General features: G+C 33.5%; 3 protein-coding genes across 6 annotated transcripts; 1 reads left to right on the top strand and 2 right to left on the bottom strand.

Annotated features, from left to right (window-relative positions):
• Positions 1–756: 756 nt before the first annotated feature.
• Positions 757–7,243, bottom strand: LOC130720855 (S-adenosylmethionine carrier 1, chloroplastic/mitochondrial-like). The gene is made up of 12 exons (XM_057571558.1): positions 7,058–7,243; positions 6,775–6,879; positions 6,258–6,340; positions 5,664–5,740; positions 4,424–4,514; positions 3,407–3,460; positions 3,234–3,329; positions 2,844–2,933; positions 2,119–2,170; positions 1,496–1,557; positions 1,159–1,239; positions 757–1,051 (listed from the first exon to the last, which is right to left on the bottom strand). The coding sequence occupies exons 1-12, from the start codon at positions 7,089–7,091 to the stop codon at positions 935–937; spliced, it is 942 nt and encodes a 313-aa protein (XP_057427541.1). The 5' UTR covers positions 7,092–7,243; the 3' UTR covers positions 757–934.
• A 2,432-nt stretch (positions 7,244–9,675) lies between these two features.
• Positions 9,676–14,794, top strand: LOC130717571 (probable choline kinase 1). Of its 4 annotated transcripts, XM_057567830.1 has the most exons (9): positions 9,676–9,825; positions 9,964–10,041; positions 10,199–10,642; positions 12,939–13,060; positions 13,143–13,338; positions 13,423–13,540; positions 13,625–13,672; positions 14,259–14,359; positions 14,445–14,738. In XM_057567830.1, exons 1-9 carry the CDS (start codon positions 9,688–9,690, stop codon positions 14,553–14,555), a joined length of 1,356 nt encoding a protein of 451 aa, XP_057423813.1. In that variant the 5' UTR covers positions 9,676–9,687; the 3' UTR covers positions 14,556–14,738. The 4 variants fall into 4 exon arrangements, with proteins under 4 accessions (XP_057423813.1, XP_057423811.1, XP_057423814.1 ...); XM_057567828.1 differs by having other exon boundaries at positions 13,143–13,540; positions 14,445–14,794; XM_057567831.1 differs by lacking the exon at positions 9,964–10,041 and having other exon boundaries at positions 9,679–9,825.
• A 953-nt stretch (positions 14,795–15,747) lies between these two features.
• On the bottom strand, positions 15,748–16,803 carry LOC130719920 (F-box/kelch-repeat protein At3g23880-like). The gene has a single exon (XM_057570514.1). It carries the CDS (start codon positions 16,801–16,803, stop codon positions 15,748–15,750), a length of 1,056 nt encoding a protein of 351 aa, XP_057426497.1.
• Positions 16,804–21,656: the final 4,853 nt, after the last annotated feature.

Here is a 21,656-nt window from a genome sequence, read left to right as displayed (position 1 = left end):
CATGTAAAAAGGAAAAGAAAGTAAAAGAACACTGGTATGCAATTGTATTAGCTTGAGCAACTGAAGCATGAAGTCTCAATGAAAGATTTAATGGAAGCCACTTGAACTGTTGTCCGCTGAGTGATAGACCTTTATGACTCGTTTGGTAATCAAGATAAGGAATGATAGAATAATGATGTTGGATAAGAATAATAAGAATATGATAGGCTCTTATCCCATTCAATGTTTAATGCACACAGCACACCACATAACAAACAAGATGCTAGTATGTCATCCTGCCCTGCGTTTGAGGGACTGGAATCCCCTCTCCCCATTTGGACTCCTATTCAATGTCCTACTAATAAAATTGTGACATGTCATTTAAAAACCATTCATGTAAGGTTATAATTTCATGCTCATACGTTTTTAATCAACATGTCACAATTTGATTGATGAGACAAGGAATAAGACACCAAATGAGAATAGAAGATTTACGCTATGTATTTGAAATGGATCAGATAATAGTAGGATAGATCACCAATAATAAGAAATTGAATATATATTTGTCCTTCGAATAAAATTGCGTCATGTTTTAATATTTTTTCTAAATTAATATATATTTTTAAAATCAAATATATTATCAAAATCATTTTTTTCACTTTTTTATAAATGAATCTATGTTTTAAGAGTAACTTACATGCACTGGTAGTGTTCATTACAGATTTAAGAGCAAATATGCTGTGTCATGTAATACTTAATGTGTAAAGCATTGTAGTATTGCTCGTAGTTAAATTTCTCTTTTATTTGATGTAAGTGCCATTTGGCTGCCCCATTGGCTTTAAACCAATCAGTGTTGGCAACAAAAAAAAAAGGCTCAATGTAATCATGATAGGAAAACATGAAACTAAAACTAAATATGAAATACAACATCAGCTTAATCCTGCCTAGAAGGAAGTCATTTCTGAGCATCAGCTTGGTGGTGCTTCTGAGCAAGAATTTGCTTTGTCTTCTCAAGAACACCAAAAAATATGGAACCTCCAACTCCTATCCACAAAACTCTTGGCCCAATACCCTGCAGAATGGTGGAAATGGAATAGTTAAAAGTTCATATTTAGGCTTTTAGAAATTACCAATGCAAAAATGACTAGTGTTCTACTAAACTTCAAGAAATTACCATACCTTGAAAAGAGCATGAGCTCCTTCTTCTTTAATTATAGTCCTCACACAATCAGAAATGCCTTTATAATGGTTCTGTGATCCCTGGTATTTGAGAGTGTGAGAGAGAAAATGTCAGGTTTAAAATTCAAATTAACACATCTCAAAAGCAAGCCGGAAATGAAAAATAACCACTTGAAGTAGTTGTTTATGTATAAATATATTTGCACCTAAAAAACCACTCTGAGTAGAGTCATTCTTCATTCATAGCAAACTTTTTTTTCTTTCAATCAAGAGTTTCATTGTAGACCTCTTCCAAAATTTTCCTTCAATTAATAAGAGCAAAAAAAATTCACTGTACCTGAACCATCAATCTGGTTTTTACTACATCAAGAGGAGTTGTAACTGCTCCAGTTATAGCACCTATAAGGTATTGAATTTACCATTCTCAGTTCAAACAAAAAGCAGGTCACGTCTAGCTATCAGGAAAAAACAAAAAAGACTGATTAAATTTAGCAGTAACAATGCTTCCTTATGGCCCATTTAATATAGTTTAAGTGAACATTTCTTTTAAGGGAGACATAGTTGTTTGTTCAACATGTCGCAAAGTGTCGTATATCACATCTTCCATTTAATGGGAAGGGGGGTTTTTTATTAACTTGCAGGGCTAGCCAATAATGCAATAGTTCAGTTGCAGAAAAAAATGTTGATGAGTTCAGGAAAGCATTTAAAAAAATATAAGGATTACCAACCAATATATACCACAAAATTAAATATTGCAACATTACTGACTGACTATGTTATATACCCTTTTACCAGAAACCGACGAAAAAAGCTGTGGAAATCCACATGAATTCAGCAGTAAAAGTTTGTCGTGAATTTCAGAATGTAAACAGTAATATATACAGACAGTTGAAGCACATATATAAGAAAACCCTAGAATAGTTCAATAGAAAATTAGTAAGCGATATGAAGTAGAAGTACCAGCCACTGCCCCAAGCATAGCATTCTCTGGATCCTTCAGATCTCTTTTTGCCTGCAAAGAAACCACAAATAGAGAAACTATAAAGTACTTCTACAAGGCCTTTTTCTGTGGATAGATACTAATTTTTTTTATCAACTATTAGACAGAAAAGATGGCAAAATAACTGATGTGAATCCACATTGGAAATAGGAAACTGAAACATGAATACAAAAAGAGAGAAATCTTTCCTCTGGGTTTCCCTTTACACTGAGTCATTGGTCTGTTTTACCAAAGTAACAAATCTTAATGATCCCTCTACACTTGCAGGTCCCTATTTATTATGTAACTAATTTCCTCTAACTAACTAGCTAACTGTTCTGACTGCTCCTAACTAATTTCCTCTTCTCTTCTGTCCTAACCATAATACAATGGACAGGACAAGATATTATCTGAAATAGAGAGAGGGAAAAAAAGACACATACGAAGGAGTTTTAAAGATGCAATAATGCAGCAAAGCTGTGTAACTTCTTGGCATAGCAAAAGGAGAAACTCTCTGAGCTCAAGAAATATTGCAATTTGCATCTTCAAAAATACTTTGACAAAGTTATCCCAAAAATTTTGTTTTCTTCAACTCACAAATAAATGAAATATATCATTTTACATGAAAAAGAATGCTTCTCTATTTATAGAAGATATAAAACTATGGGATTCAATATAATATAGGCACTTCAAAAATTAAGCTTACCGCTGCTTTATACCCGATACGGAGCTGCTCGTAGATGCATAATTCTATAGCATCAAATGGTAAATCTCGCAATAAGAAAGATCCATATCCCTACAATCTCAAGAAAACATAATAGGAGGTCAAGGGATGTTAAACAGAAAACTAGAGTTAGAACATAGGGTACATAATATTCAAATAGAGAAATTGAATAAAGATTACCTACTACAGCATCCTATCTTCTGTCATATATAAACCAGCATAAAACTTATTTTTAGGTAGAGAAATTGAATAAAGATTACCTACTACAACTAGAAAAACATTTTAAAGCAGAAAGAATCATATGCTACCTTGAAATTTAAGAACAACTAATTAAATGATCATTCCTAAGATTTGAAACCAAGTAATACATACCGCAAAAAGACCTCTAAAACCCTCATTAGCAATAATAAGACGAACAGCAGCTGGGGCTGATTTAAATTGCCCAGTTTGCATCCTTTGCTTAACAACCTGGAAAGAAATGAATCAATTCCAACTTCAAGGAAGCAAAAAAAAAGCGTGGCAATGTGTTAAGTAAAGCTATTTACCTCAGTGGGAACACGGATAAGAGAAGAAGCGGTGCCTCCAATAACACCTGCAGCCTGTATTCAGCTTATGAATATCAAAACAAAATTAAGAGAAATATCACCACCAGTTCTAAGCCAGACTAAACTGAAGTGATCAATATATTATATCACCAAGTTGAGGTAATTAGTCATTTATAAAATTTTATTATTTATCTGTATCTGTTTATATGTACTCTAAAATTTTGTTTTGGTTCCATGGCACCAAACGTTATACAATTTATGCCAAAGACACAATCAGAGTTCATATGTAATTCATCCCACAATCATGTAAAGGCACTTATCAAACTAGAAAGTCTCTCTTCAGGCCAAGCAAAAGCCTAGACTAAAACTGTTTCTAGTGTTCAAGCAGAGCTTGCGCAACTTAATTAACTCAAACAATTTAAACAAAGGTTTACATAAAGTTGTCCAGTGTGTCCATTGCCAAATATTATAAAGATGCTATTTTTATTGGATTGATTGATAAGAAATTTTGGCGAAAATTTATATAAATTTGGTGAATAACTAAAATTACAAAATATAGGATATCATGATAAGCCTTTAATATTTAAAATTAGACAAAGGTTAAATTTGGGCATAGGTGAATCAAATTTTTCTTTGCAATGTCTTTCTTTTTCATTGAGGCTGACTATACCTACAGTAAGTATATACAATTATACAAGCTCGGAAATATACTTTGGTGGCACCTGCACACTTCAGTATCATACAAAAGAAGTAAGAAATATATGCTCTGGTTTCTTTTTCATGTACTGACTTTACAGCCACTCCTGCTCTGTGTATCCTTTGATTTATCTCCACTAAGTATTGCTCTGAACATTATTAGTATATCACTGTCCAAACATTAAAAAGTAACTAAAAGGCTTTTGAAAGGTGGTTTTAAGCATCATCACATAAATATATAAGGAGAAAGTTGTCCGCCACATGTTACCACAAATAATTTTAATTATTTGTCTTTTTTATTATTAGAGAGAGCCAACTTACAATATGAGCAACAGCGCTTAGATTCTCAGGCAAGGACTTCAGCAATTTCTGCTTTGCGGGTTCATACACGCCAATAAAAATTGCAGACGCTCTGCCAAGAAAGGAAGAATAGACCATCCAAATTGCAGCAATTTCAATGAATTAAGAAAAATAGTTTTGCCAAAAATAAAGTAACTTGTCCTGAAAAAGTATCTTATCACACTACAATGCGTTTGCAGACATATTTTTTCAGTACATGAGATAAGAGTTCATTTTAAGTCAGTAAAGCATCCAAAGATTTGTTATTATGGGGTATTCAACAGGTAGGTGGATGTTCCCTTACTTGTGCTGCACCATATTGGTACTACACTAGTAGTTTCAACACTTTTCCACTATCAAATTTTCTATTCCGTGATGGCAATTGTTGGAACAGTCCTTGGTATAACCCAGATCAGTCAATTATGGGGTTGCATGAGGTACGCAGCTACTTGCTCATCACCCTTGCATAAAGGTTAATAAAAACTAGTTACGACTTGAGAGGGACAAACTTTTATTAGATTGCCAAATGTCAGTATCCCAATCAAGGGCTATTTTCCAAAGGGTAAACGGGGTCTCGAGCATGCTTTATGAAAAGGATAATCTACAAAAATAACATTAAAAGCCACACCAAATAGCTCACTCCTACTAAATTGGCAATATAAAGAAAAAATCTTGTAAGCAACACTGAAAACCTACAGCCAAGGATCAGCACAGAAAAAAGGATAAGAACAATTTCTAAGCTAGAGATGGCACATAATCAATGTTATTTTCGTGCTTAAAGGGTTAACAGTTATGAAGTTCTGGATTCCAAAGGAGCTGGGAATTGTTCTGTGTTCAGAAATAATTGGGGTTGATAGTGCCTGTGCTGGCTGCTGGTGCATATTTACTCAGCTTAAACGCAGAATACAAACCATCTTTTTTACTCTCTACAAAGTTCAAAAAATATTTAATCCCAAAAGAGCAGTTAGAGAAGGTCTGGTGAGTGATTAGAGGGGAGCAAGACTTTTTCAGTCAATTCCTATCAGATAAAACTAGAGAAAAAAAAACATTTCTTAGCTGCAATTCATGGCATATAAGCTATAACATTGAATTGGCTTGGATTCAAACAAACTTGTTGCAATAGAATGTTAAGTGAAAAGGAGAGGACATGATAAAGAACACAAAGATGAATGCCATGTAAACTGCAAAGGAGGAAGTGTATCTGAAAACAAAGTCTACTCACGGTAAGACGCCCACAAGATTTCCAGCTAATCCAGAATACAGACCCTTCAAAATAATTTCACCTCCACCACGAGCAACCTGATATAGAATGGAACAAGATATGAAATCAGATATTAGAGAAGCAACCCGAAACTTGACAATAGATTCCATCCAAAGATCAAACACCTACTAAGATAGTGAAGGGAAAATGAGACAGTACTAGAGGACCATTGTGTTAATCTTATCCCTAGGAGGATGAAATATTACAAGTTACAAAAGCTCTGGGCACTGCTCTGCTAGCAAAAAAAATTGTATCAAACATGGTAGAATGAATATTGAATTTTTTTCTTATCTCTTGTACAAACATAAAGAGAAGGACAGATAATCATAATATTTCACAAAATTGGAACTTTGACATGGAAGCTGCACTAAATTGAGGAATAAATATTAGTATTGGACAACTGCATGTTTCGACCTACAATAACACCTGCTGCCTCTTGTATGACAATTGACAAAGCATGAATTGACCGTTTCCCTATTCTTTCGTAGTTCCTCCCTTCCCCAAACCCCCAACAGACACATGTAACTACAGACAAACTAGAATTACAATATACACCTGTAGTCGAGTTTTGATGGTATCAATAGGATATAAAGCTGCTTCTACAGCAACACCGGCAATACCTCCAGCAATGCAACCATCTGCAATATTCATAAGCATGTCATATTTTACAGCATAAATAGTAGAAGGCAATAAAGAATGTGATGCAACTCATGACCAGCTTGAGTTCCAATGCAAGATCCTATAACATAAAAGGTAATTTATTCATAGACATATAGAAACATCATCTGCCACTTTCTTGTAAAAAATGGACCAAAACATTGGAATATCCACACTAAGAAAACAACAGCACTAACAGAAGTTATCAATTTATCATTATCAATTCAAAATGCTATATACAAGAGGAAATATGCAAGTATTTGGAGTAGCAAATCATAATTTCAAGGTTTCAACTTGCTACTTCTAAAAAACAACACAAAAAATGCAAACTACGCCAGCCAATTATTTGAACACAAGCATTGCAGTTTAGTATCTATGTTATCAAACAGTCATAAACTGGAAATGCAAAAATTACCATATAGAGCACGTAAAAAGTCAAATGGCTTTTTGTCTCCTTCAGTGATGGACATGAAGAACTTGTCAGGATCCTTTTGAGCAGACATTTTGAAGCTCAATGCATCTGCACAGACAAAGTCACTTATTGAAGGTAAGCAATGCAAAGCACAAGTAGAAACTTCTGTAAATAAATTGACACCAAAAATTCCAATGGGGCCAAAAGAAAATCAAAATGCACCATAATTATTGAAAAATTAAAACTTGAGTATGAAATGGCAGAACAAAGAGAGAACTGAATATACCAATTGAATCAGTGTGGGGACCTTTGGAGCTCATGGTGGGCAAAGATGAAATCTTTGTCCACGAAACAATCTTAAACCGACAACCTAGTTTGGTGCATCTACTTCATGAATGAAAATTTTGCAGATGAGCAGAGGACAAGGGTTTATGCTGGGTTTTCCATAGGAGAAAAATGTAGTATAATATGATCAATCACACTTACACATTATTTAGACAACTTCAAATTATGATAAAATTAATTAAGGTGTATATATTTTTTTAAATTAAGATGTATTGAATAAAATGAAATATATTAAAACATTTATTTAATTTTTAGTATTTGTCTTTAAAGGGCCCCGATTATTCATATGGGCCTCTTTTTTTTTTGTCCCCGAGAGTTAGCTCAAGTGGTAAGAGTTAGGGGACATAAGGGTGGGGAGGGGAAGGTCCAGGGTTCGAATCCTGGAAAGGAACTTTAAAGAGATTTTCTAACCTTACTAACAACTAACCACTAACATTTTGCCTATAAAATAAAAATAAAAATATATGATTTTGCCTATAAAATAAAAATAAAAATATATGAACCTCTTTTAATTGAGAAAAATTAAGTAAACAAAAACATGGAAGAGGATTGTTCTTCAAAAGGAGAACTTCAAGCACCTCTGATCTTTGCATAGTGGAGCTTGAGAACTTAATGCGTTCTCTCTTGGAAAGAAACTGTATAGAAGAGAGAACGAAAATTGCTTATATAGCACTTGTGTTTTTACTTTTACAAATGTAGAGGTCTTAAAAATTTAAATTTAAATATAAATAATAAGATAAAGTTTGAGTTAAATTATCATAGTTTTAAGAGTTATAAATTGGAGTAAAAAGTTTAAAAATTGTTTAAAATATTTATAAATGATGTGACAATGTGAAGACTTGTGGAAAATGATATGAAATTATTGAAGTGTGGATTTAGGGAAAATCTTGGATGAAAATGCTCTTATTAAATGGCCCAATCAAGTGGGGTTTCAATCCTGTGGTTATGAGGTTATGGCGTGTATTGGTAGGGACATATAGTAATTGAGCTTTGCGTTTCTAGTTCAAGGTAAGCAATTCATTTTTTCGAACTTACATTTATATAACATCTTCAAATAATTAGAAAAAGCATCTTCACATATAAACTCAAATATAAACTCAAATGTACAAACTTAATCATATCAGAATTTATTATATCAAATTCACTTCTATTATTTTCCTCTTGTAATAAAAAATCACTTCTATTAAACCTAATTTTACCTAATTTAGTTTAAAAAAAACCTAATTTGACCTACATCTAAAACAAATGAGGCTTAGACTAGATAGATCTGCCTATATTTTTTTCTTAATCTAACCCTATGCGAACCCACCCGAATGTTCATGGTCATAATCTACTCCTTTTCATCACTCATAGCGCAAGTTTGGTTTGACATAAAAGCAGCGCAAATGTGATTCATATGTCTTTAAGACACTAACATAAAAATTAAAACTTGTCGCATAAAGTTTAATGTGAAAAAAATAATAATTTTGACGCACTATCTTCAACACGGATCTACTTGAGTTTAGTGCGAATCCAAATGAAAATCATACATAAGAACAAAATTTTGAATTATAAGTTTAATTTTTGATGACCTAATCCACTGCTGACACAATTGTGAGTAGCCTTCTCATTATGAGTGTTTGTATTAAGTGGTAAACTACCGACCACGAAATGTATTTCTATCTATAGGTAATAATTGAAAACCATCAATCTCATAATTAAGAGATAAAATGAATTGACTACTAAGACACATCCAATAATTTATATAAAACATTAAAACTACCCATTAAGCCATGTTAGGCTGTTAGCTGATTCTGGACGGCATTGTCTTTGTCCTCAAATAATTACACGCCTCGCCGAGGACGCGGTTCATCCTCTGTTAGGTTAACAAGCTTGTCCTTTTATTCTTCTTTATCTTTCTTTTTCTCAAAATGATATAAAGTCCAGCATGAACATAACACAAACAATATAGTTTTAAGTTAGGAACCTGAACTTTTTCCACATTAAATTTTATATTACAGTTTTCAAACCCAGGGAAATCACATGACAAGGCTATACATTTTTATATTGATAAAAAGGGCAATACTATAAAGTGAATTGCATACCAAGTCAACAAGATGAGACTCTTCAGTATAGATAAGCAACGAATGAGAAGATTTCTCATTTCTTTGTCTCTTTTTTAGAAGCATTGAAAATGTGCATTAGTTATTATACAAATTTTCAACACTTACATCTTATCTACTCCATGATAAGAACTTCTTTTAACATGAGAAATTAATAAATATTGATACTTAAGTTTAACCATAAATGCTCAATATTGATACTTATTTGACTTTTCAACACATGCATTGACATTTATAGTTCAATAATAAAAACTCATAAATTACCTTACATATTAGGACTATTTTTCTACTTTCATTTTTTGCTTAGTCAATAGTTATCCACAAGTTTGACAAATAGAATCATTGGTAATTGGGTATCTTAGAGTAGAAGTTACCTAAATGTAAAATGTTCTCTTTCCAAATGAAAAAAATCTTTGTGGTCAACAAATAAGAAGTAAGCATTGTGAACGGCTAAGAATTTGAGTAATCAATGGCATACGTGTTCCCACTCTCTATATATACGTGTGCCAAATGTCAGATTTCACACAACTTGAAGAAGAACATCAGTGTTTGTATCACCAAACCAATCTCTAACCACCTTGCTCTGCTTCTATCCCCTGCTTCTCTGGTCAGTTCCCAACTCTTAGAATTCCACCTTTTTTTCTTTTTCATTTAGATCATTCTTCACGTATTGTTGATTCTGATTCTCTTTAATCAACTGGGTTCTCAAAAAATATCTTTCTTTTTTACGCAATCTTCACTGCAGGGAAGTTACTTTCACACACTTTTTGTATCAACATTTCCCCTGTTTTTGAACCCTGTATTCCTCTGTTTCATATCATACGTGAGTATCTAAAACACAAATTCTATTCTTTTTACCAATTAATTTATAAAGGGTCATCAATTTATTATATTTACTCTCAATTGGGTTTTCAAATATTGAATCTTTCTCCATTTGTTTATGCATGCACATACCCACTTAACTAAATACTCTGTTTCAGCTTCCTCTGTTTTCAGCTTCCTCTGTTTTCAGCCCAAAACAGAGCATCAGTTTCTGTTTATCATCATCAACTCATCATTCATTGAGGATGGCTGTTAAGACAATTGAATTGCTGAAAGGAAGTGCATCAATTGAAGAGATAATTGAGGTTCTGACAACAGTGGCTTCGGATTTGGGGGATGATGTGGTCGATGATTTGAGCACTTTGCAGGTGATTCCATTGAAAGGTGCAATGACCAATGAGGTTTTCCAGGTAAATTGGCCAACAAAAAATGGTGATGATCTGAGAAAGGTGCTGGTTCGATTGTATGGCGATGGTGTTGAAATTTTCTTCGACAGGGAGGAAGAAATTCGAACCTTTGAGTGCGTTTCAGAACATGGTCAGGGGCCACGCCTTCTTGGTCGGTTCACCTGTGGCAGAGTAGAGGAGTTCATTCATGCTAGGGTATGTCATTATCTTCTTCTTTTGTTCTATAATATTTTTATTTATTAAATAACTTTATAGGTATGTTTCAGTAGAAAATTATCATTGATAGGTACTTAGCTAGGTAGATATATAATTGGAGTTGAATTTCTTTTTGCCTGGTTTAAAATTGGGGTTGGCGTTGCAGTGTAAAATTGCGGATAAATTCAGGTTGATGCAGTCCTCTAATTGCAATGCTGTTGCGGGTCTGACCACAATTGCACTTGCGGATTACAATTTGAAATTTTGACTTTGTCAACCCATCATGTTTTAAGGGTACAAGTTGAGAATATTACTATAAAATGTATTCCTCCATTCACATATTGACACATGTTTCATGTTTTATGAATAGTTAGTTTTAGGCATCATATGAAAAATTTGGTTTTATATACATCATCACTGTCATGACTAAGATATTGTTGAAGAAGTCAACAAATATAAATTATTTATTAATTTTTATAATTACTTATTTAAAAGGACAGTATTTAATATATCAGTAGCAATAAAGGGAGATTATTAAAAATATTTATTACTCAGTCAATAGTAAAAAATAGTCAATTGACTAATGCTCTTATTTAATTTTTTGATCGTGACTAATGCTCTTAACTTATAATCCTGAATATTTGGGTGCATTTAATATTATTATTTAAAGAGTGAACCCCATTTTCTTGCCCAACTCATCAAATTAGTCCCAATACTAAGGAAAATACAAAAAAGCCCTCAACTTATTCTTGCCATTTATTTTCTTTCATTACAGTTTTTGAAACTGTGTTTTCTAATTTAAAAAACTGAAAATTTAAAACATGTTCGTTTTTAAAATATATCTTTCAAAATCATTTTCAATTTCAATTTCTAAAACTAAAATACTAGAATAATTAAAATATATTTTATGTTTCAATTTTTAGTTTTCAAATTACAATTTTTTAATGTTGAAAAAAATCTCATTCAAACAATTTTTTATTTATTAAAAACACTTTCTAAAAATAGTTTAACTATAGTTTTAAAAAACTGCAATCAAACGTTTACTTAATTCTTTGTGAATGACTAATGTGATTAACCAAAACAAAGATAGATAAGTGTTGGTCTAGTGGTGAGTGTTGTCTACGTATCTGTAAGTGTGAGAACATAAGTTTGAATCATTTGTTGTGGTTGACTGCTACATCTCTCTACTGATTAAAGAAAAAACAACAACTTAACACGTGAGTAACTGTGGGTTTGAGTGTTAGATTGCCTTTATTAAGTTATGAATTAATTTGAGGATCATTATCCAGTTTGGAATAAATTTGGGTCATTATTTTCAAAGTGGGTTAAGGCTTGTTATTAGTAGGTTATCCTTTGAGAAATATGGAGGTCTGTGTAAGAACCAAATGCCAGTCACCCTTCACCATAAATTTAGTTTATATGAAAATAGAAAAATAGAACCCAGGACTAATTCAATTTATGTTTGAGCTTTGAGACTATATGCTCAGTTTGAAAGTTAAGTTACTTTATTCTTTAGTCAAGAGGAACTTTTCTTTTTGTCGTACTTTCTATTTTTCTTATTTTATTCCCTTTTGGAACAATGAAGGGTAACCAGTACTTGTTAGTTGTCATTAGGAATAACTAATAATTAAGAAGCATCTTTAAGAAACTCAATTGAATGGTGTTGAGTCAATGGAACAGGATCAGGTGCTCTGCTCTTAGGTGCTTCTTTAACCATTCTTTTCCCCTAACTTCTTTCCTAAATATTATTTATTCCACTTAATAATAAAGAATTTTCAAAAAACTTAATAATAAAACAAATATACTAAGAACACCTTATTCAAAGGTCATCTGAGATTTTTTATTCATGCTCATGCATGGAAAGATCAGACTTGAGAGATCTTATTTCCTGACTATTTCAGTCATAATATTATGAAGGGGAAAAATATATTGAACAAATTTAAAGGTGAGCACCTAAGTATTGAGTTCTAATGGTGATTAAAATCAATGAAAATTTTGTTTCAGAATTTAAAATCAATTAAGGTTATGTTTCAGTCATCATAACTTGGTAGGCCTAATACCTCATCAGTATATCACTATGGGCTATGGTTTTCCTTGAGACCATCCACTCAGTGGTTTTATACTGTTAAATCTGTTCCTTTCTATCTGCTGTTGATGTTACTTTCTAATTTCCAATTGATTAAACTTTAAAATCAACTGAAGGAGTCTTAGAAAAACAAAAATGATGAATCTGGCATGGTCTTTTGCACTCCTAGTATAACAATTGTGCATAACAAGTTTTTATCTTTTTTTTTAGACTCTCTTGGCTGCTGACCTCCGCGACCCTGACATATCTGCTTTGATAGCATCTAAGATGAGAGAGTTCCACAACCTTCATATGCCTGGTGCAAAGAAGGTTCAGATTTGGGAGAGAATGAGGTAAATATAAATCAAATCAATATTCAAACCCATATTTGTCTCTATGCAGAATATTAAATGCTCTCCACATGTTATTTACTAGGAAGTGGCTTGGTGAAGCCAAAAGTTTGTGCTCCCCAAAGGATGCAACATTTTTTGGCTTGGAGAATCTGGATGAGGAAATAAATAGCCTTGAGAAGAAGTTATCTGAAGGATATCAAGAGATTGGTTTTTGTCACAATGACCTGCAATATGGTAACATAATGATGGATGAAGAGACAAGATCACTAACTATAATTGTGAGTTGTGGCTGTAAATTATTTACCTCTGGTTTCCCCTGTTCCATATTTTTTGTTCCTGTTCTAATATTTTTAATGATGCAGGATTATGAATATGCGAGTTACAATCCTATTGCATATGACCTGGCAAATCATTTCTGTGAAATGGTGGCTGATTACCACAGTGACACACCTCATGTTCTTGACTACAGCAAATATCCTGGTAAAGTTTTGGTTTGTAATATTTTGATTGCTCGGTGAGATCTTTCTGCAATGCTAACACATCAATTTGCATATGTTAAAACAGGACTAGAGGAGCGTCAAAGGTTTATCCGTATCTACCTGAGTTCTCAAGGTGAGTCCAGTGACCTGTCCACTCCTTATCTCTATTTATTGTTTCTATACTTTTAGCATCTTTAAGCCAAAGCACAAGGAGACTTATATATGCAAAATGCCGAGACTAATTCTTTAACATAGAGCAAATTTTGCATAAGCACACTGTCTATAGGTACAAGTGATAAAAAGCTCAATGTATTTTCAAATTTAAAAAATAATCATTACTGATGTTGGTGTTATTGTATATTTTCTTGAACTTTTCATTAGTTGTATCTATAGACACTGATATCATACAAAAACTACTCCAGTCTGTGCTTTATGCGTAGCTTACATTCATTTGTTTTAATTTAAGCTTTAATTAATTAGATTACTTATCAAATTAGCTCATGAACTCTACATTTTGAGTGTGATGTCTCATTCAGTCTTCAACTTCATGCCATGCTAATGTAGCTCTAAGAATCATTTCATGCAGGTCCAAAGTGATATGGCATACAGCCTGTCAAAACTCATAATCATGTTATTGAAGTTTAAATCATACCTAAATGCTTCTGAATCTCATATAATTGTTTCTCAAATTTATTTGTCAATTCCTTGTATACATGCAGGCAAGAAACCCAACAATGCTAAAGTGATCCAGTTAGTGAATGCTGCAGAAAAATACACGCTCGCAAACCATCTATTTTGGGGCTTGTGGGGACTTATTTCTGTAAGTTTCTGGTTACTTTAAACAATGTTGTCACCTTGAAATTCTAGCTATGTATGCTCATATATATTTTTACATGTGATTGCAGAGTTATGTCAATAAAATTGACTTTGATTACAAAGAGTATGCAAGACAGAGGTTTCAACAATACTGGTTGAGGAAGCCTACCTTATTGGACACACAAAGCATCCAACTATGAATTGCTAATTTTTAACTATCAATAACATCTAAAGGCATGATGTCCAGCCAATAGTATATGTAAATAATATAATCACGAACTATGTGTGATGGGTTTTTGACAATTTTAACTAAATTTGCTTATCAATCCCTTTCTTTTGGGATTAAGTTGAGTGATTAAATTGAGAATCTGTAGTTATGTTTTTGTCCTTTCAGCTTTACACATTGAATGATGTCACATAATGTTTGAGGTTTTCTTCTTCTTTTCTTCCAACTTTTGCTTCAAAATTGTGTGCTAGTCAATCGCGGCAAATAGCGCCCCGCTATCGCGGCCGCTACGCTCCGCTCCGGGAGTGAAAACCCAACTTGCTATTAATAAACTTGCTATGTTATGTTATTGGTAGAGATCAGAATGCAGAAACTTGCTATTAATAAATATGCTCTTCAATGTGGTTGACTTCTGATTAAGGTGCAGAAATCAGAATCCACTCCTTATATCTTATTTATTGTTTTTAACTTTTTATACTTTTAGCATCTTTAAGCCAAAGCATGTACTCCCTCCGTTCCCTATTATAAGTCACATTTTTTGAAAAAAATTTGTTACAAATTAAAGTCACTTTCTAATATCTAGGAAGCATTAAATAATTTTTTCCAAGTTCACCCTCATATTTAATATGAAAGAGATGATAAACTTTAGAAGTATTAACTTGGAGAGAGAAAATCATAGGAAAGTAAATAAGGGTAATTTAGGAAAGTAAATCATTTTTTTTACAAATTTATTACTAATAACTACTTTTCTTAATCTAAGAGAATTAGTTATTTGTGACTTATATATAGGAACGGAGGGAGTATCTGTTTATAAATGAAAAACTCAAACTCTTCATCTTTAAGCCAAAGCATGTATTTTAGATTACTTGAGAGATCAAAAGTTTGTAAGGAAACCATTACATCGATCCTGCCAAAAATAAATCCATCTGCCCTCTCCCAATTCCTTTCTCAAACCTAAGTTGAACCAACAGTCCCCTTCTCCTTCATAGCAAGTGCCTATAATGTCCTTCCACCAGTTCGAGCAATTCCCACCATCCACTGCTTGGTCATGCTGAAATGAGATACTGTGTTTAGTCCGCACGACACGACCCCATAGGCTATCAAAAGTTTGTAAGGAAACCATTTACAATAAAATGTCATATAAGAAAGAGTCCATAAATATAATATCATGGTGAAACTAAACTCTCATGATAAATGTTTATGTCGCCCTCCCAAAACCTTCCCTCAATATAAGGATAATTGAACGTCCTAGTATTTGGGTTATACATTACTAACCGGAGATTTGAACCTTTTGCTAGAAAAATACCGTTTTTTGAAATGCACAAGGGGCGCAAAATACAATTCTCATGAGGGATCAGTGTCCACAATTTAGTCCAAGACTCGTGAATGCCATATCTTTTCATCATCCACACAACGTAGTCCGCTTTGCCAGAGAAACAACATACACAAAGACAATTACTCAAGACTGCAAGCGAATCACCATTCATTTGAGGAGGTAACAACACTTCACCATAAGTCTCCTTCTCTAGATCAAAAGAAATAATCACATCACCTTTCTTAGCCAGCCAATTCAGAGCACCACTCACGAATTTTCCTGACATTTCACTCCAACGGAAAGCACACGAGGGATTTTGAACCGTTGTCCAAGAATTCGTACCAAAGGTATGAACTCTAGTCTCACTAAGATTAGGTAAACCACAAGTAATTATTAGCACCTTGTACTTGTTGTTAACTTGATCATAGCCGAAGCCCAAATGTAAGTTCAGATGCCTCTCATAAACTAAAGGCGCATACGGTAATCTTCTGGATGCCCATCTAGTAGAAGGGTTCCACAATATGAAATAACCATCACAATTAGACAAACAGATCAACCCATTACATGAACCTACAATAAAATAATAGGTCTGGGGCTCCACCGGGAAGGTGAGGGTTTCTAGAGGGGCTGATGGGTTTTCGAATATTGACTGCAGTGAACATGTTGTCAGTCCATTCGATTCACCGTTGGTGATAGTGAGCAATCGTTGGTGTGTTAAGCTTGTATCGGAGATTGAGTTGTGAAGGTGTTCCTTCACGAATTGGGGACTGGAGATTAGGGCTTTCCAGGATTTGCACACACATCTGAATTGAAGAAGAGATCTAACCGGAAGCCTAACGAGGATCTCGGCGATCAATTCTTTTGGTAAGATCGACAGTGGCAGCAACTGTGAAGGTGATTCCGTCATATTGTGGTTTCAAGCAAGAATACTGGCAGCTGTGTCTTCATTCAATCCTATTTTAACAAAGTCCACCAGAATGTGAATCACAAAAACAATAAAACTATCAAGTTTTCAACCAAATAAAGATATGAGGAGTGCTAGGGACATTTTTTTACATTCTCTTTAATTGGTTATAATTTAGGTAAATTTCACCAAATTGGAGCTCATATAATTTAGTGGATCTTATATATGGACTTTGACCAATTAAAAAATGAGTGTAGAAAAAGAGTGATTAAAAGTAAAAAAAATGTGTTTTTAGCATTTCTCTAAAGATATTATCTCGAGACAGATATATTTTAAAATGTGAATATGATCTTATTCTTAATTAGCCAAATCAATCACAGTTAGGATTTAAAATAAAAATAAAGTATAAACATTTACATACAATTATAATTGTGATTGTTTTACAAATATATTGCCTCAATTATTATTTACACATTAAGAATAAGATCATATTCACATTTAATTTTTTTAATTAAATTAAAAACTTACTTTTTATGTGACATCCAATCATCAGGTGCTTGTGTAAAAAAAAAATTTTACACCAACGATGTATACAAATTAAATTATAATTTATTTACTTCAACTTTTTTTTTTGGTGAATTGGAAAATTAACAAACGACTAAAGAACAAGAGCTAAAACATCCCCAGACAAAAAAAAGGCACAACATCATCTGGGGGATCGTCAAGACTAATAAATTTACATTGCAAACGAGCACACAAACAGGCAAGCAATCCACAACTGAATTGACTTTGGTTACAAAGAGTATGCAAGGCAGAGGTTTCAACAACACTGGTTGACGAAGCCTACCTTATTGGGACTCATAAAGCATCTAACTATGAATTGTTCAATGTTCATACTTCATAGGCATTCTTTCAATAACATCTAAAGGCATGATATCCAGCCTAATATATATATCTGTAAATAATGTAATCAGTAATCACTAACAATGTGAGATTGGTTTTGACAATTTATCTGAAATTGGCTTATCAATCCCAAAAAGGGGATTGAGTTGAGGGATGAAATTGAGAATTGATTAATGTTTTTTGTAGTAGCTTACCACTTCATTAGCATACAGAATGAAATTGATGGGATATGAATTGATGGAGTAGATAGTACCTGTAATTGTCCTTTCAGCTTTACACATTAAATAACGTCATCATGTTTGAGGACATGGTCATGATATTAGCCACTTTGCCTCTACTTGGTTAATGCTGCATAAGATATCTACCTATCTAGCTTTGCAACAGTCAACTAATGATATTAGCATCGATTTTGAACAACTAAATGCATGTGTTCTCTTATCAGATCACATAAATATGCTACCTAAATATAAGAGCAAGAAGAGAACTACAAATATAAGGTGAATAAAACCACATATAACAAAGAAAGAGCAAGAGTGAGAGTGAGGTTCACCCAAACAAGAAACAACTCAAACCACATATAATTTGTAATATTCCAGTCATGAGATCAAAAGTTCTAAAGGAAACAATTTCAAAAGCCATATAAGCAAAACTAGGAAGACTCCACAAATATATTATATATCAGCTGGTGAGACTAAACTTCCATGGTAAATATGCATAACTTCATTGATCTTAGGATAATCAAACGTGCCAATATTTGGGTCATACATAAATAATTTGAGAACTCTTGATTTCGCTAGAATAACACCATTTTCTGAAATGCACAAGGGGCGAACTGTTACACAAGGATCAATGCCCTTAGTAATGAAGAACTTCGCATAAGGTATCAACTTCAATTTAATCCAAGACTCTTGAATGCCATACTTTTTCATCAACCACACAACACAGTGAGTTCCAGTAGAGTAAGACAAACAAACACAGTTACGCAAGACATCCAACGTGTAATTGTTAACGTGGTCTCCATCCACTCGACGAGGGAGCAAAACTTGACCATAAGTCTCCTTCTCCAGATTAAATGAAACAATCACCGGCTTAATAGAACGACCTCGCCAACCAATTTAGGGTACCATTCACCAATTTTCCTTCCATACCCTTGTCATAGAATTCCAGATTAAGCAGTGTATATCGAATCGTTGTCCAAGAATTAGAACCAAAGGTATGAAGTCTGGTCACATCTTTACAAAATAATATCACCTTATAATTGTCATTAACTTGATCATAACCAAACCCATAATGTTTGACCACCGGATAAAGCACACCAATCAAACCAATCAAACCAATGAATGGTGATATATTGGATTCCAATCTAGTACAGGGGTTAATCAATCTGAAACAACCATCATAATCACACAAACACAGCAACCCATTGCATGAACCTACAATGAATCGGTACTTAGGGTTCATCATAAAACTTAGGGTTTCTGGAGGGGCTGATGGATTTTCAATCAATGACTGCACAGAACAAGTTTCCATTTTGAAGGGTTCATGACCGGTGAAATAGACCAATTGTTGGTGGGTAGTGCTTGTATTGGAGATTGAGATGCGAAGGTGGTCCTTCACGAATTGGGGACTGGAGATTAGGGTTTTCCATGATTTGCACACGCACTTGAATTGAAGAAGAGATCTCGCCAGAAGCCTGAGGAGGATCTCCCCCAACAGTTCCTCCGGTAAGAACGGCGGCGACAGCAACCGTGGGCGTGGTTGCCTCATCGGTGGTTTCGCTCGCACCAGTGTATTTCTTTGATCCTATTTCAAACGAAACTTCAACCTAATTTCATTCATAAAACTATTATGAGAATTATTCATAATAATAGCAATAAAGCAATATCTTTACAATTCTTTCTTATCTTCATTACAGTATCTTTTAATGGAAAACTAGTATCTAGTTAAAAAAAAACTAATATCCTATTCTATCATTATCAGTATTCTATCATGTTGCGCAACAAACAACGGGATTAGAACATGATAAAATTATACTATCTTATCCTACTTATTTATCATGTCCACCAAACGAGCCTTAATAGAAAAAACAAAATTATTTTGAAAGAGATATCCTTTGAAAAACTTAATCGGTGCTTCATACTTAATTAGTCAAATCAATGAGAATTGGATTTAAAATTAAAATAAAAAGTATAAACATTTACATAAATGATGATGTTTTTAAACATAAACATTTAAAGTGTTTATTTAAACATGTTCAAATAATTTGAACATGTTCAAATTAGTTAAAAAAATATGTACGAATTGTGGGGTTTATGTATGAAATTGTGGCAAAACCTCTAATAGATTGAGAAAGGTGATGGAGGATATAATTAATGAAAGACAATGTGCTTTTATTAGGGGCAAGAGGTTTATGTTTGAGGGTAGCAAATGAAGTAGTTGATGAGGTGAAGAGGAAAAAGAAAGAACACGCTTAGTGTTTAAAGTTTGTATTTTTGAAACATTAAAGTTGATTATGAGAGAACATGAATAATTAGATTTTCTATATGATAGGTTGAGCTTCTATAAAAGGTCGATTAGATTGACAAATGATTGTATTCAATCAGTCACAATTTCTAATTCGGTGTAAGAGAGTCCTACAAAGTACAAAGAAACTTCACTATGTAGAGGGAGTCAAAACATGAGATTCATTCCCTTCTTATTTTTTATAGTGGCAGAAGGTTTAAGTGGGATGATGAGAAAGGCTCTTAGTATGAGCTTGTTCAATGAATTAAAAGTTAGTGGTGAAGGAATAGAGGTATCGTTATTACAATTTGCGAATGACACGTTATTTGTTGGGTAAGCACCTATTCAAAATGTGCTGGCCATGAAGAGTATATTAAGGTGTTTCAAATTCATGTCATGGGTTAAAGTTGAACTTCTTTAATAGCTTGACTTTGATTACAGAGAGTATGCAAGGCAGAGATTTCAGCAATACTGGTTGAGGAAGCCTACCTTATTGGCATCACCATGCATCCAACTATGAATTGTTCACTTGCATTCTTCTCATGATAGCTTCTGAAGTCTTAGTCTTAGTACATAATTTTCAACTATCAATAACTTCTAAAGACATGGTGTGATATCTTGCCTATTATATCTGTAAATAATTTAATCACTAGCAATGTGTGATATGGGTTTTTGACAATTTTAACTAATATTTGGCTACCAATTAATCAGTCACTTTTGGGGATTGGGTTGAGGGATGAAACTTAGGATGAATAGTCTGTGTTTTTTGCAATAGCTTACTACTTCACTAGCATATAAATATAGAGATAGTACCTGGATATTAAATAATGTCACGTAATATCATGATATTAGCCATTTGGCTTTTATTTGCTTAATGCTCAGTAATACATATAACAAATAGAGAGGAAGAGTGAGGTTCAGTCATACTTTACTGAAGCCTCAGACTCCACAACCATAACATCATAGTGAAACTAAACTCTCATGGTAAATATGAATATCCTTATCATACATTTCCCTGATCTTAGGATAACCAAACGTATAAGTGTATAAGGGTAATATAGGGATATGAAATATCGCCAGCTGTCATGAGCCAGCTGTATTGACAGCTGTACAGTTAGTTGTTAGTATTCTGTTAGCATTCAGTTAGATCAGGATTCTATATAAGAGATAGATTCTCTTTGTAATAGTAAGCTTTCATCATAACAGAATATTGTTACAGATTCAATGTCAATCTCTCTCTCTCTCTCTCTCTCTCTCTCTTTTTCCCTCTTTCTGATTCTGTTATCATGGTATCACGAGCCTAGGTTCCATGGCGGAATCGTCTTCTTCCTCGCTATCCTCTTCTTCCTCGCTTCTCTCTTCTTCTTCCTCGCATGAGAAAGCTTTGACTCATGCAGTCATCAAGCTTGATGACACGAATTTCTACTCCTGGAAACAACTTGTTGAAGGAG

Source organism: Lotus japonicus, chromosome 5, assembly GCF_012489685.1.
Source record: "Lotus japonicus ecotype B-129 chromosome 5, LjGifu_v1.2".
NCBI classification, from domain to species: domain Eukaryota; kingdom Viridiplantae; phylum Streptophyta; class Magnoliopsida; order Fabales; family Fabaceae; genus Lotus; species Lotus japonicus.
Note: the sequence above shows the minus strand (reverse complement) of the source record. Positions and strands in the feature narration are given on the sequence as shown.

Bases quoted from the DNA above. Each gene is read 5' to 3' on its own strand.
- LOC130720855 (XM_057571558.1), bottom strand. From the start codon at position 7,091: ATGAGCTCCAAAGGTCCCCACACTGATTCAATTG. The intron at 5,741-6,257 runs GTGTATATTGTA...ATTCTATATCAG, and splicing joins CCATCAAAACTCGACTACAG to GTTGCTCGTGGTGGAGGTGA. The intron at 2,171-2,843 runs GTAAGCTTAATT...GTTTCTTTGCAG, and splicing joins GTATCGGGTATAAAGCAGCG to GCAAAAAGAGATCTGAAGGA.
- LOC130717571 (XM_057567828.1), top strand. From the start codon at position 9,688: ATGGCATACGTGTTCCCACTCTCTATATATACGTGTGCCAAATGTCAG. The intron at 9,826-9,963 runs GTCAGTTCCCAA...TCTTCACTGCAG, and splicing joins TTCTATCCCCTGCTTCTCTG to GGAAGTTACTTTCACACACT. The intron at 13,673-14,258 runs GTGAGTCCAGTG...GTATACATGCAG, and splicing joins TATCTACCTGAGTTCTCAAG to GCAAGAAACCCAACAATGCT.
- LOC130719920 (XM_057570514.1), bottom strand. From the start codon at position 16,803: ATGACGGAATCACCTTCACAGTTGCTGCCACTGTCGATCTTACCAAAA.